Here is a 14,309-nt window from a genome sequence, read left to right as displayed (position 1 = left end):
TAGGCCTGTGAGCCATGGCTGCTGAGCCTGCGTGTCTGGAGCCTGTGCTCCGCAACAGGAGAGACCACAACAGTGAGAGGCCCGCGTACCGCAAAAAAAAAAAAAATAAATAAATAAAAATAAACTCACCTGTACTATTCCAATAGATCCTCACCTGCCTCTATTTAATTTTCAGACACACAGAGAAATTGTGTCCTGGGCTTGAGAGTCCAAGTGCAAGGCTCTCGATACTATATCAAATTCTTCCCATTCATAATGAATGGTACCTGTCCCCCACCACACACATGTGCTGAACTGGATATAAATACAATGAAACATCCCTACAGCCAAAGGAATTACTAAAACAAGGTAATATCTGTTTTCTTGGTGAGTTCAAGCACAGAGAAATGAAGCCTGGGCATAGTCACACTATGTGTCACTGAATGCCATCTATCTTAAAAATTTTTAAAGCTGTCTACAACCTATGTGCTCATCTAGAACAACTGCCTTCCACAAGTGGAAAACTAATGTCACTCTGCCATGGGATTCTCTGACCAATGCTTGGTGTTATGAGTAATACACAAAACTTCCATTAAAAACTCAGTGAGATCATGAGAAAAACAATGAAATCATAGTCTAAACCCCCCTCGGTCGGCCTTCAAAGCATTCTCCAGGATGAAATCTTGGAGTGGCCCCAAAATTCGAGTGTGCTTTGTGTTTTTCCCCATCTCTAAAATATTTTGAAACCAACACAAAATGCTCACGTCATGAGGATTTGATTTGAAAGGTATCTCACCTGTTGTTCGTTTAAGTAGTTCTAAACCATTTAGTAAGGCCTGATCTACATCTTGTTTTCTGAGTAGGATGTCCTCTTGCAGAACCTAAAACACAGGTATCATTTTTATGCGGGGGAAAAAAAATTTAAATAAGCATTGGCATTATCAGTTAAACTTATCTGAGGAAAGACCTTGCAAATATTCCTCACTGTTCTCATGTTTACCCATCTTTTTTCCACTACTGTGCCCATGTCTCAGTTCATCTATCATAATTCACTCCCCTCTTCAGAAAATGGGTGATGTGGAGACACTGGAGTACTGGTTAATTATGGGCCTTTGTGTACAAAGATGAAATAACAAAATGAAAAGTCAACAATCCAGCTATTGGATAAATTAAATCTCTTCTTACATGTGACTTCATTAAAAGTAACTGAATACAACACTACTTACTCTATATAAAATAGATAAACAACAGCACTGGGAACTCTGCTGAGTACTTCGTAATAACCTATATGGGAAAAGAATCTGAAAAACTGTATATATATACACACACATATATACATATACATATATATGTGTGTGTGTGTGTATATATATATATATATATATATATATATATATACATACATACACTGAATCCCTATGCTGTACACCTGAAACTAACACAACATTGTAAATTAACTATACTTCAATTAAAAAAAGTCACTGTATACATAGGCAATGTCTTATTTGAGTACAGCAACTCACCTAAATCACAGTGAACATAAAATAATACAGAAATAAGGAAGACTGAGAAAATGAGGACAACTGAAATGAGAAAATAAAGTAAAATAAATCAAAATACCCGCAGCTCAGCCTGCTGTGTCCACAGCCCCTCAGGGCTGGAATCCTGGACCGAGAGCCTCCTCAGCTTGTCATGCACTTCACTCAGCCAGTTCATCAGCTCCACTTCATCTTCCCCAAAAATCTTAGCATTACACAGAGCCTGCTGGAGAAGCTCAGACCTGCCGTGGCTTTTCTCTTGAATCTCAATGTACCACACTTGAGAGGAGTCTAATTTACTCTGCACCATGTCTTTATCCTCCCTGGAGCTCAAAACCTTTAACGACTGGCCAATGCTAACCGCCCGGTGTAAATGTTTATTATGATGGTTGATGTCATCTTCTAAGGCCTAAATAAAGTTTAAAAAAGGAAACAAAAAGAATGGACAAATAAAAATGACAACATAAATTGAACAAAAAGATGACACATGAAATGGGTCTAAGGTTGCACGGATGCATCACACAACAGTACAAAACTCAAATGCATGTCATAAAACCAACAAAGGGCACAGAAAACTGGATCTCACTAACGTGTGATGGGAACCTTACTTTGTGCTGGGCAATCTGTTCCTCCAGCTTGGACGCTTGGGTTCCAATGGGTTCGCTATTTGCCAGCCTCTTTTCTGTGGTTGTCAGCCACTCGTTCAGTGGTTCTAAGGTTTCGTGAAACTGCTGTGCTACCACTGAGATACCTTCCAACTGACGATTCCTGAAAACGTGCCAAGAGGAAGGTCATTCAGGGATGAGAAACGTGGGAAACTGTCAACAGAAATCTTCACTCGTGCTCCCGCGTTCCACTCCAAACAGTTTTTGTAGAAAACATCTAACATTAAAATTAAAATCTCTCGCACGGAGAGGACACTTTAAAATATTTCTCCTATTCTCCATGCTTCCACTGCCGGGGGCCGGGGTTCGATCCCTGGTCGGGGAACTAAGATCCCACAAGCCACGTGACATGGCCAAAAAAAAAGAAGTATCTATGAAAAACTTTAAAAATAGTTCTCCTATTAAATAAAAGTAAAGCTGAACAACACATCAACCTCAAGTGCCTGAATCTTGTGAAAGTCTTAAGTAACCTGGTTGTAATACTTACAATAATAATAGGTATAATCATAGTAATGTTATAATAACAATAGTAGCCATAATAATGATAGTAATAGGTAATACTTACTGAACATATATTCTGTGCTTTATGTAACAGTTAACCTCAATTGGAGCATCAGTTACTGAGATTGCTTTAATCAAATGGTCAAAATTAGATTTAAATTTTGAAGAATAACTATAGCATCCCCTGTGCTGGAATTACTAGTGAGTCCTCCTTTAAAAAGTACACTGTCAGGTATATTTCCCCAAGGCAACAGTTAATATTTTATGGACTAAAATATCATGAAAGAGGAGAAATATTCCTCAGACTTTAACTTGTAACAGAGTTTGAACACTTTTAGAAAACCCATTGTTTCCTCCCTTAAAAAGGTACCACGTAAGTTAAAACCTACTTGCACCGTCCTCGGTTTTTATCTACGGCAAGTGATTGTGCTGGTCTGTATACAGAGGACTTGATTCTGTACCCAATCCTGTGAATTATTTTTGCTTGGACCAAGAGCTGCTGTCTTAACCTGTTATCATGTTTAATTCGTAGAGAATTACATGATTTGAGAAATGAGCTTTCTACGGGGACAAAGGGAATTATGGACAACTGGCACATGCTACCGAACATAATTTCTATACCTTCATATCACAAATTACATATACATATATTTTTAAAACCTTCAGTTGAAATACATTTGATCTTTTTAAAAAAATGAATAAAATTACTACATTATTTTTGACTTCTGGATTATCACTATTTATGACTCTTTTTAAAAATTCTAATATCCAATCACCTAGAATCACTGGCAAGAACTATTTTGCAACTAGGTTTAATTGACTATGATTTAAATTGTAAGGGAATCTATTAGTCTGTGTGTGAATCATAGCATCACCACCATCCCTCCACTTAATACCGCTGTGAGGAAGGTTTAGGGAAAAAAAAGGACAGTCATGGGAGTAAAGCAGAGATCTCGACTTTCATTTATTAAAAAAAAAGTATTGAGAGTCTCTCCCATGGCAGTAATTCTGGGGCATTACACAGAAGGAATAATCTACTGACACACATTAAAAAATAACATGAAACTTCCAGCCTCCTTCAGAGCCCCTTATTCAATGGTCCTAGAATGATAACTCCTTCTGCTCCGTAATTCAAGATTGGACAAACCCTTCTCTGCACCATCTTAGTTCCAAAGAAGGTAGTAATGTATGGAGATGCTCATTCTCTTCAGTGGGTCATCTACTTCCAACCCAGCCAGTGTACACTTCAATGTTGCTACAACATGACATCAGTCAATGTGGTGCCAGTGAAGAGAATGAAGAAAGGACTATATTCAATATCTTATGATAAACCATAATGGAAAAGAATATTTTAAAAAAGAATGTATATGTATGTATAACTGAGTCACTGCTGTACAGGAGAAATTCATACAATATTGTAAATCAACTATACTTCAATTAAAAAAATTAAAAAGAAAAAAACCCGAAGTGTAATGAAGCCCGGTGGAGCCACGCTCCAGCTTCCGGTCCTGGGAGACGTCACAGCACCCTTCATCTGCCTCACTTCCCAGATAACTCCCACTCCTCCTTTAAAACAGAGCTTAGCTGTCACTTTCCTGCCCCAGGCCAGGTTCCTCCTGTTCTCTGCTTCCACAGCACCCTGTGCCCAGGTTTCACTTTGAACCATCACATTTGTCATTAGTCTTCAATGGCTACGAAACCCTGCTAGGCTGTCCCTTGTCTGAGGGCAGGGATGATCTGACCAGCGCACCCCTGAGGAAGGCCCAGCTCTGCCTGATGCACGGTAGGGAGGTGATAACTACGTTATAAACGAATGAACGAATGACCCCCAAAGGAAGTACTCTTCTTAAGAGTTGGGATAGATTTGGAGACTACAGGACATCCCCATAGGGGAATAAGGACAGAGGTGCCATAGCCCTTGCCCTCCATGTTCACATACATGATAAACACAGGAAAATAACAATTTGAAGAAAAGCATTACCAAAATACAAGAAATCAGTATGAACGCCACTGGTGCTCTTTCCAAAGACTGGAAGCATTTACCTTGTTTCAGCCTTATTAAGCAAGGCCGCCCATCTGCTATCCAAGAGACTCAGTTGTTTCAAAATCTTCACTTTATCTGCAGGTTCTGCTGTGGCGGCAATTTTTTCTCCTTCCCGTTTGATCACCTCCACGGTAGATTTGCGGTCATCTAACAATCTCTGAAGAAGCTTAAGACAAAATAGCAAATTTTTTAAAAAATAAATAAAAAGAAAGGAAACAAAGCGATAATTTTATCAACATATGGAAAACATACACAAAGTAATTTTGATATGTAACAAAAATAACTTTGGGGCTTCCCTGGTGGCGCAGTGGTTGAGAGTCCACCTGCCGATGCAGGGGACGCGGGTTCGTGCCCCGGTCTGGGGGGACCCCGCATGCCGCGGAGCGGCTGGGCCCGTGGGCCATGGCCGCTGAGCCTGCGTGTCTGGAGCCTGTGCTCCGCAACGGGAGAGGCCACAACAGTGAGAGGCCTGCGTACCGCAAAAAAAAAAAAAAAAAAAAAACAAAACTTTGTGTGGATTCACATACAAAAGGACCTAAGAAGTAGGATTTTTTCAAAAAAAACTCATTTTGTTTAACGATTCATTACTATTGTGTCAAACATTGTGGTGGCGGCTTTTCACACTAAATAAAACGAATATTGATAAGGCCACTGAACCATTCATTATTAACTTGTTAATATAAAGTAATGGAGTAGAATGTGCCGCTTAGGATAACTCCTCTGCACTGATAGAGCAAAATCCCAAATATTATAATGAAGCGGGAATGTCCTAAACAATCAACAGTGATCTGTCCCACTGAGATAGAAAAGGTCATTATACATCACTGCTGTTTTCAAAACCTCTTCCCATGTTAAACAATCCACCGCAGAAGGGAAGTTGAAAGTCAGGCCAAGTTCACAAGCTAGTGAGGCTACAGCTAGAGGCTCTTGGTTGCTTTTAGGGGGGTAAGATAGCTCCTAAAATTCTTTACGAGGATGAAAACTAACAAGAGCCTTTAAATATCATTTCCACAATGAACCGAGGGGGAAACATGTCAGAAATCCCCAAAGCTGGCTAAAGAAGACTAATATTTCAGGATTGAGCCGTGGAAAAAAATTCAATTTAATGCTTCATTTTGAGAAGCCTGGAAGGGAGTGTTTGACATAGGTAGCCAGAAATCAGGATTCCCTTCCTCCAATGAATCAAAACAAGTATTTCAGGAATAAGTGCAATCCCCCGGCCCTGTGTGAAGAGCAGTGAGGAAGGCACAGGTGTACAGAATGCTGAGTACCGCACTGCTTCCTTAACCTGACCCTGACTGATGCCTAAGGACCAAAGGCACAGACAGTCACCCAGAAGTAACAAGCTGGAAGGGTATTTTCTCACTGTCACTTTGGGATCAAGGCCACCACAGCAGGAAGGGAGAGGAACAGGGCCAAAGAGAAGGGGAAGAGATGCCCTCTCTTGACACAGGTCAGAGTCATCATAAAATCAAAGTACAACAGGTGGTTTAGGCAGTAAAGAGAACAATTAAGTGGATTACTTTTGGTAAACTTTAACGAACAGCTTCTAGCAATTAAGAAAGCAAAATCAATAGACAGGTTTTGTTGGCTAAGCATAGTTCATTAACTCTGGGCAAATAATAAATGTTTAAATTAAATCGTGAATGGTAGCAATTATTATATTTAACACCAGATTATATTATATATTTATTACATTATATAAATTATACATATATATTATTTTATTATATATTATTATATATTACCATATTTTTTCAAAAATCAAACAAATGCAATGTGTTTCCTGTTATATTTCTTTAATCCATACCTATAAATCTATTTCTAATAAGTTAATTTCCCAAGATACTAAAGTCTTCGAAGAATTTTTACAGAGAGTAGTACTGGATGTCAAAACCCAATTAAGACTCTTAATCCAGTCTCTTCTTTCTAAAGGTCCCGTCTTTTTAAAGAGAAGCCTTATCAGTGTGCTGTGTGCCAGGTGCCACCCCCCCATGTGTCATTTCAAGTCATGGCTGACAAATCAATATTGGACAAGTCACTAAATGCTTCCTAATGACCACAAAAATTGTACATGTGGCCCCAAGTAGTCACCATCCCTCTAAGAAGTGTCTTTCCAACTGGGTCCTGTATTTGCAGAATCAAAAGACACAGCAGCATGGTTCTCAGCGTATGTGAATCAACTCTCTGCCATGTCAGTACAGGCTGAACCATAACAAACTGCCCATACGGACTCGATAAAATAGGCAATTGCATGTGCATCAACCTAATACACAGGAGAACGATATTTCTGTTCTAAGTCACCTTTTCGGTAAGTGATGTCTTCGAACTCAACTACACTATTTTTTAAAATTGTACACCCCCCCCCACTCAGCACTTCCTGTCCCCCACCCTTGTGCTCTGTCTCTTGCTAATAACTCATCTCCCATCCCAGTGTTATTTATCGATGGCTAATGTAACACCATTTACGTGTTTACTTTGTTTATTGTCTCTCTCTCCCTGTTCCTCCCTTCCCACTAAACCTTAAACTCGATGAGGAACCTCTGTGGTTTGTATTCAATGATATATCTCCAGCGCCTGGAACCATGGCTGACCTGTGGCAGATGGTCCACAAATATTTGTTGAATGACTAACAAAACAATGTCTACAACATTGATTACCAGTTAACGAGGATATCCTATTAACACAAAGAGAGTCACAAGGTGAACTTTTACTCTCATTGTTAAGATTTAACATGAAACAGTACGGAAGCTCCGCTAACTTACCTTCTGCTCTTGTATCTGGGCCTTCACCACCTTGAACTCAGCCGATGGGGGCTTCTGATTGGCCACAAGCTCCTCGGTGTCCACCATCCAGCTGAGTAGGGACTCCAGGGCGTCCTGGAACCTTCCGCAGTGCAGCAGGGCCTCCTGCAGCTGGGCTGCTCGCTGGGCCACCTGCACAGCACCAGGGATCCCCAGTTATCTACTGCGTTCATGAGAAATGAAATTTGCCCACCAGCCAACACTTTCCATGCTAATCTTCCCATTTGGTCACAAATTTTCTTTTCCTTCTCACTTAAAATTCACCCAAAGCATTGCTAGTGGGCAGGATACAGATGGAAAGGAGACAAACTCAAACTTAGCAAGTAAGCCAAGGAGATAAGGTTGCCATCTCAACCAGTCAGTGCAAAAGGGGAAGCTTTGAGATTCTGGAAGTATCCAATACATTTATGATTATCAATGAATGGTTCAAATATTTTAAGGTTACTGAAAGAAACAGTGCCTTATTCATTTTTATCATTATCCCTGGTATTCATTCTTTATTTCCTACTGTTGAATATTTTTTTAAAGACCAAGATTTAAACAACAATATTATTATGGAGAGAATCAGAATTACATTCTGCTAGGCAAAATAACTATGAAGTATCCAATTAAATTCTGCTAGATCCAAGCTCTATAGAGTCCTTTCTTGACAAGCCAGGGCCTTTGTCGCCCAGTAAATGGAGTCTCTGTGTTCTGCACAGAGATATCCTATTGCCCCCTCAAAGGTCTTTTCTTTTTGGGCTGAAAAAGTAGTTGGCAAGATATTTTAAGCTCCATGGAAAGTATTCACACCTGACACTGCATCCCAGTTGTATTTGAGGAGTGCTGTGGTATGAATCAAACTCTAAAGAAGGATAAATGTCATTCTGAGATCCAGCCACTGCTTAAGATTTCAACGCAAGGAAAACTCCAAGAACAATCCCCCACCACTACCACAACTAGACGAGCACTGCCATCCCGAAATCCTTTTCTGATCATTTCTGTCACATAAAGAGCTGCCACTGTGCGTCAGCATCACCTTCTTAAGATATCAGAGCATTATTTTCCAGTGTTTTCCATCATGGGCATTTAGAAAAAGGCGGGATCTACATCTTATCAGTAAAATGGTATTTGGACTTAATGATCTATAGCGAGGTGCAAACCCTTAGTCCAGGGCAAACAGACACACAGCTGTACTGTGTGACCTATTACACAGTGTGGAGTGAGTTGCTGACATCTGAAAATTAGGTTTCACATAAAAAGTGAGAGTTCCAAGTTCTTTGCAAAATAAGTAAATGATATGGCAACAGGGAGCCCAGGTCCCTATGGGACACTGATTATGGAGCCAAGTAGCCCCTGCGCCCTTGGAGGTGCGTGTGCTCCCACCAGCCCAGGGCCAGGATCCTGGCCGCCTGCCGTCACAGCTGTGCAGCGGGGTCCCTATCCGCATGGGGGTGGTGGGTGGGGGAGGTCCTTCCTGCATCTGTGCTGCCCAGCAAGCCCTGGGGGCATCTAGGGTGGGCTATCAGTTCAAGGGGATGGCAAGGAACGGGCAGGTTTAGGGAAGCTTGGCTACTAGAAATACGACTGGTGGTCACAGCAAATGCTGGAGAAGAACAATCCACAGAAATGACAACGAAGGGGGTGGCAACGTCACCTTCTTGTTGAGGGTCTTCCATCGCGCACTGGCATTGTCCAGGTCCCGCTCCAAGGCCTGGGTGCTGGTGCCCTTAGCGGCACTCTGAATAAGGCCTTGGCCCAGCCAGTTCACCTCCTGCTGTTTAACCTGCAAGGGTTCAATCTCTTCTTTTTGGAACACCTGCATTGGAAAGAATAATTATATGAATTATAGTACCTAACAGCCACCAAATATAAACATCTGTCCAATCATCAGGTATAGATTATTAGAAATAAAGATCATTTTTGTTGCCTAGTCATGTGTTACAGCTGCTTTACGAATAATAATGAGAAAGTAAACTAAATATAAATTCACAATATTATCAAAACCATTCAGGTCAGAAAGAGAACGATAAATACCATATGATATCACTTACATGTGGAATCCAAAATATGACACAAATGAACTTATCTTCGAAGCAGAAACAGACTCACAGACATGGAGAACAGCCTTGTGGGACTTCCCTGGTGGCGCAGAATCCACCTGCCAAATGCAGGGGACACAGGTTCGATCCCTGGTCCGGGAAGATCCCACATGCTGTGGAGCAACTAAGCCCGTGCACCACAACTACTGAGCCTGCGCTCTAGAGCCCACAAGCCACAACTACTGAAGCCCATGCGCCTAGAGCTCATGCTCCGCAACAAGAGGAGCCACTGCAATGAGAAGCTCACGCACCACAACAAAGAGTAGCTCCCCCTTGCCGCAACTAGAGAAAGCCCGCGCGCAGCAACGAAGACCCAATGCAACGCAAAATTAATTAATTAATTAATTAATTAATTTAAAAAAGAGAGAACAGACTTGTGGTTGCCAAGGTGGGGGGAGGGATGCACTGGGAGTTTAGAGTTAGTAGATGCAAACTATTACGTATAGGATGGATAAACAACGAGTTCCCTTACTGTAGAGCACAGGGAACTTATATTCAATATCCTGTGATAAACCATAATAGAAAAGAATAGAAAAAAGAATGTATGTATATGTATAACTGAGTCACTTTGCTGTACAGGAGAAATTAACACAACATTGTAAGTCAACTATACTTCAATTTAAAAAAAAAAGAAGGTATAGAAAATGCTAAGGAGCAAAATGGTAACAAGACCCAAGATGAGCCTTCCTGGCAAGAATCCTTATAGGCCCTTCCAAGGATGCCTGCTGATAACTGGCAAATGACATTTGAGACTCAAATTGGAAATGGGGGTCACTGACAAGAAGATGACGTGAGCCAGAGGGGCAAATACAGGGAAAGAAACAGAAAAAAGAGGTAGATGGGCACTGCAATAGTGTGGATCCCTACACGTCTAGCCCCTCAACATCTGTCAAGATGCCGACGGGCTTGCAGGATGCACGGAGGCCTCACCCCATGGATCTGATCACACAGGGCCGGCACAGCAACCCTGGTCACCCTTGGATCACTGCCTGCACTGTCGGCAGTTTTCCAGCACTCTCCCTGCCGACTCTCCATCCCACCCAACTTAAAGGCCCCGCTGCCTGTAACTGGCAAAAGATCTAATTAATATATTAGGGTAAAATGCAAGTTCCACGAAAGCACAAATTTCTCTTTTCCTTATAGTCGTTCTACACCCTGGACTTACCACAGTACCTAGCTTGTAATATGGACCTGTTAATGATTTGCCAAATGAATATCAGTATAGAAAATTTTATTTATACCTTGGGGTATATGATGATAACCCCTCAACAGATAATACTGGGGGGGTACATCAACTCTTTCACAGATAATACAAATGTTTTTAATATAGGGCTTGAAGGATGCTAGGAGGGCAAATAAATTAATTTAACTAAGGAAGGAAAGCTTCAGCTAGAGATTAAGGTAAGACAAGGTTTGGGGCACTGAGTCATTATACTACAGGCCACTATATAAGTATATCAACAGTCCAAGTGAATGAACAGTTAAACAGAATATATGAAAACAATAAAAACAAATATCAAAATAGGACTTAAGAAAAAATTACAGGCACAGTATGGAAAATAATTTTGAAAGATGTAGAGGCTGCCAGACACAAACTCCGCTGACTCTGAAGCAAGCCCGGCACACAGGATACTTCTGTGTTATAGTGTGAATGAGTAAATTAAAGAACAGCAAACAAATAAATGATCATCTCTTCTAAAAGTCCCCTCTTAGCAAAAAGCCCAAACTTCTTCCACAGAAAATCCAGACAGTTTCCACACTGGCTAATTGTTTCTATATAACAATACTCAGTATAAAAAGTCAACTACACATAAACAAAGAATTATAAGAATTCCCCAAATCATTGGGAAAAAATTACCATATGTCTTTCATGATTTTTAAAAAAGGCATTAATTTACCTAATAAGTCAATAGAAACTTACAGGAAGGTAGTGAACACAGAATTTGGTGCTATGATCCTACTTCTTTTCTATACCACTTTCCAAGTTACTATTTCTAGGAACTAATAGCTGTAGATATGTTTTATTACTTACCAAGAAGAAGAGGGCGGAGGGAAACTGCTACATTTTAAATTCCAGGAACTTGTCTGGTATATAAGGATGCAGGGAAAAGTTTTATTCTCCCTCACAGCTAATTTTCAGGGCAAAACAAAACAAAACAAAAACCTAATAAAAACGTTCCAGTAAATTGCCTTAACCCCTGGACTTGGTTTTAAAGAAATGAATTTCAGGGTTGCCTATCAGCGTAGTTCTGGGTGAGTCTGTGGTAATTTTCTCAAGTGCTAACAAAAATACACTAAGGGTTTAAAAAAAAGGTAACTACTAAAGAATCTATATACTCCTAACAGTTTAATTACTTTCTACAAATAAACTGCAAAATACAGTAAAAAAAAAAAAAGGTACTCTGCTAAGCTTTCAAACTAGCATGCCATTTAATGCAACCTCAGGGAAAGGGCATCCCTGATTAGAGCAATTATTTCATAGACTGATAGTGTCCAAATTCCTTATCTCTCAGTAACAAAATACCTAGGAAGAGAGACCCTCCCCCCAATTGAACCCATGAGTACACAAACACAACAGAAGCTTAAAATAAAATAAAATTACCTCTGAGGCAAAGTTTACCAGAAGAGCTTAGGAAAAGGACCAAAATAGCTGAACTTCAATCTAAGTGGGCAGAAAAAAATTACAGGCTTGACAACCAACCTCTCCCTATTACAAGGCAGTACGCTTTACTTGCTTACCTCACTCACCACTTACCAAAAGTGAGGGGCTATACAAGTGAGGGGCAAAATACAGCACAATTACCTCTCTCCCCCATGCAGAGCTACTGAGAGAACATTTTCAGAACGTGTAAAAAGTCCTCAATTTGAGGAGAGCACTTCTCAGACCATAACAATACTGTGTTGGTACCTTCCTAAGCCCGTTCGAGCTTAATAAATCCAATACAACTGCCCTTAAATGGCAGGGTCTTAAACCACAATTTGTGGGAAAGCCTAAGCCTAACATAAATTCACAGTGGAGGCATTCAAATGAAAGGGAACAGCCACCGTCTCTACAACCAGGAGCAGGACTCCAAACAGCTGGGGATAATCAGGCTCCTCAAAAATGGTCCCTAATTAATTTGTTGTTATGATCATATCAATATCTGCCATCTGGTAGGGTACTAGTCAACCCCCCCCAAAGACAAGACCGGATTGACCATGATTGGAAACACCAGTGGCCACTTGACAACACTACCACAGACCTTGGGCATCACAGAGTTTCCCATCTCCAGTTAATTACCTGAACTGAGTGAAAGCCATTACAGACAGGGTCCAAGGTTCCTGCCCGGGCCCTTGTTTTGTGGACAGCGGCTTTCTTTCTTACTGCTCTGAACTTTGGGGAGCATTGCATAGGGATCGCCTCCATCTCCTGGGAAGAAAGGGGAGCCTCCATGTCCTCTTGAGATGCTACGTTGGATTCTTCCAAATTGTATTGTGTCAATAATGTCAGGTTTTCTACTAAACTTGCGCTACCCCCATCTACATCATTTCCCCCCAGATCTGTGTGAGGGAGAGCCAAATCCTCAGGAGAACCTCCCATATATTCCCAACTTCGTGCTGTGCTTTGTAATTCTCCTGGTCCATATGTTTTTCCTTCTTCTCCGGGGTTAGAAATACACTTGTTTTCTCCCTCTCTTGGCAAAATGAATGGGTCAGCCTTAAGAGTGCTCTCTTTGACATCATTCTGCAGGCAGCAATTTTCACCACGGATTTCCTTTTGACCGTTGACACGTTTTGTTTCCTCTGGTGGAGAAACATCATGTAAAATCGTTTTGAACTTGTCATCAAGGTGGGCGTTTCTGCATGAAAGCAAGGGGATTTTCTGTTCGCTGATGGAATTAACAGAAAAAAAGGGTCTATATTGCTCTGCTATGTGAGTATCTTCAGCAGAAGACAAGCTTCTAATTCGGGTTGGGTCTCCAGGTAAAATGCTCTGTTTTTCTTCCCTCTCGGCTGGAGGACTGCATAACCCAGAGTCATCCTCCTCCGACGTGGGAGAATGACTACCCCCTCTGCACTTGCCAGCCTTGGTAACAGCATCTGACAGATCAGGAGGTTCAACAAAAGAGCTTTCACTTTTGTTTGCATAATCCATAAAATTGGCTGGGACGAACATTCGCCATGACCGTCTATGCTCTTTCTTTTCTGCGTGAGATTTGGCTTTGGGTAATCCTGTGCTTCTGATGATATCGCTATTTAGTTTGAGGGCATCGAAGATCATCTTTTCATCGAGTTTGTGAGTTTCACGGCCTCTCAGCTCAAATGCACTGGAAGAAGCAAGGGCACCATTGGAGCATAAAGAACTGACATCCAGTGTTCTGTGACTGTAGGGTAAAGTCCGATCTGTGAAATGCCTAGAAGACAGGCTCCCCTTGGAACCAGAGTCAATCTGCTCATTCAGCCTAACCGTGTCATAGATGGAGCGCTGCGGGACGTAACAGTCCTCGATGTTGAGGTCCTCCTCTTCCTCTCCCTTCCCTACACAGGGGGGATTCTGACGTAAACAGTCCGGTCTGCTCAGCGGCTTGCCCATTTTGGAGACAGTTAAAACAAATATTGCAGCTCCTGACACAGGAAGTGGGAAATAAGGCAACACATCTTTCAGCAAAGCACACTTCTGAACAGGACTATAAAGTGTCTCCAGCCCCAGGACGCAC

The 14,309-nt window shown here is 41.3% G+C and overlaps 1 protein-coding gene across 8 annotated transcripts in view; it reads right to left on the bottom strand.

Moving 5' to 3' along the window:
• Positions 1–14,309, bottom strand: part of DST (dystonin) — a 487,209-nt gene that overhangs the window by 74,521 nt on the left and 398,379 nt on the right. For all 8 annotated transcript variants that reach the window (XM_081247517.1, XM_081247515.1, XM_081247513.1 and 5 more), the window contains 6 exons: positions 9,168–9,329; positions 7,493–7,663; positions 4,727–4,893; positions 2,126–2,285; positions 1,600–1,926; positions 776–860 (listed from right to left, as the gene is read on the bottom strand). In XM_081247517.1, the coding sequence (XP_081103643.1) occupies positions 776–860; positions 1,600–1,926; positions 2,126–2,285; positions 4,727–4,893; positions 7,493–7,663; positions 9,168–9,329 (1,072 nt within the window). The remainder of the gene's footprint in view (positions 1–775; positions 861–1,599; positions 1,927–2,125; positions 2,286–4,726; positions 4,894–7,492; positions 7,664–9,167; positions 9,330–14,309) is intronic.

Source organism: Mesoplodon bidens (assembly GCF_964165515.1).
Source record: "Mesoplodon bidens genome assembly, chromosome: 10".
NCBI classification, from domain to species: Eukaryota; Metazoa; Chordata; class Mammalia; order Artiodactyla; family Ziphiidae; genus Mesoplodon; species Mesoplodon bidens.
This window is presented reverse-complemented; position numbering and strand designations above follow the sequence as displayed.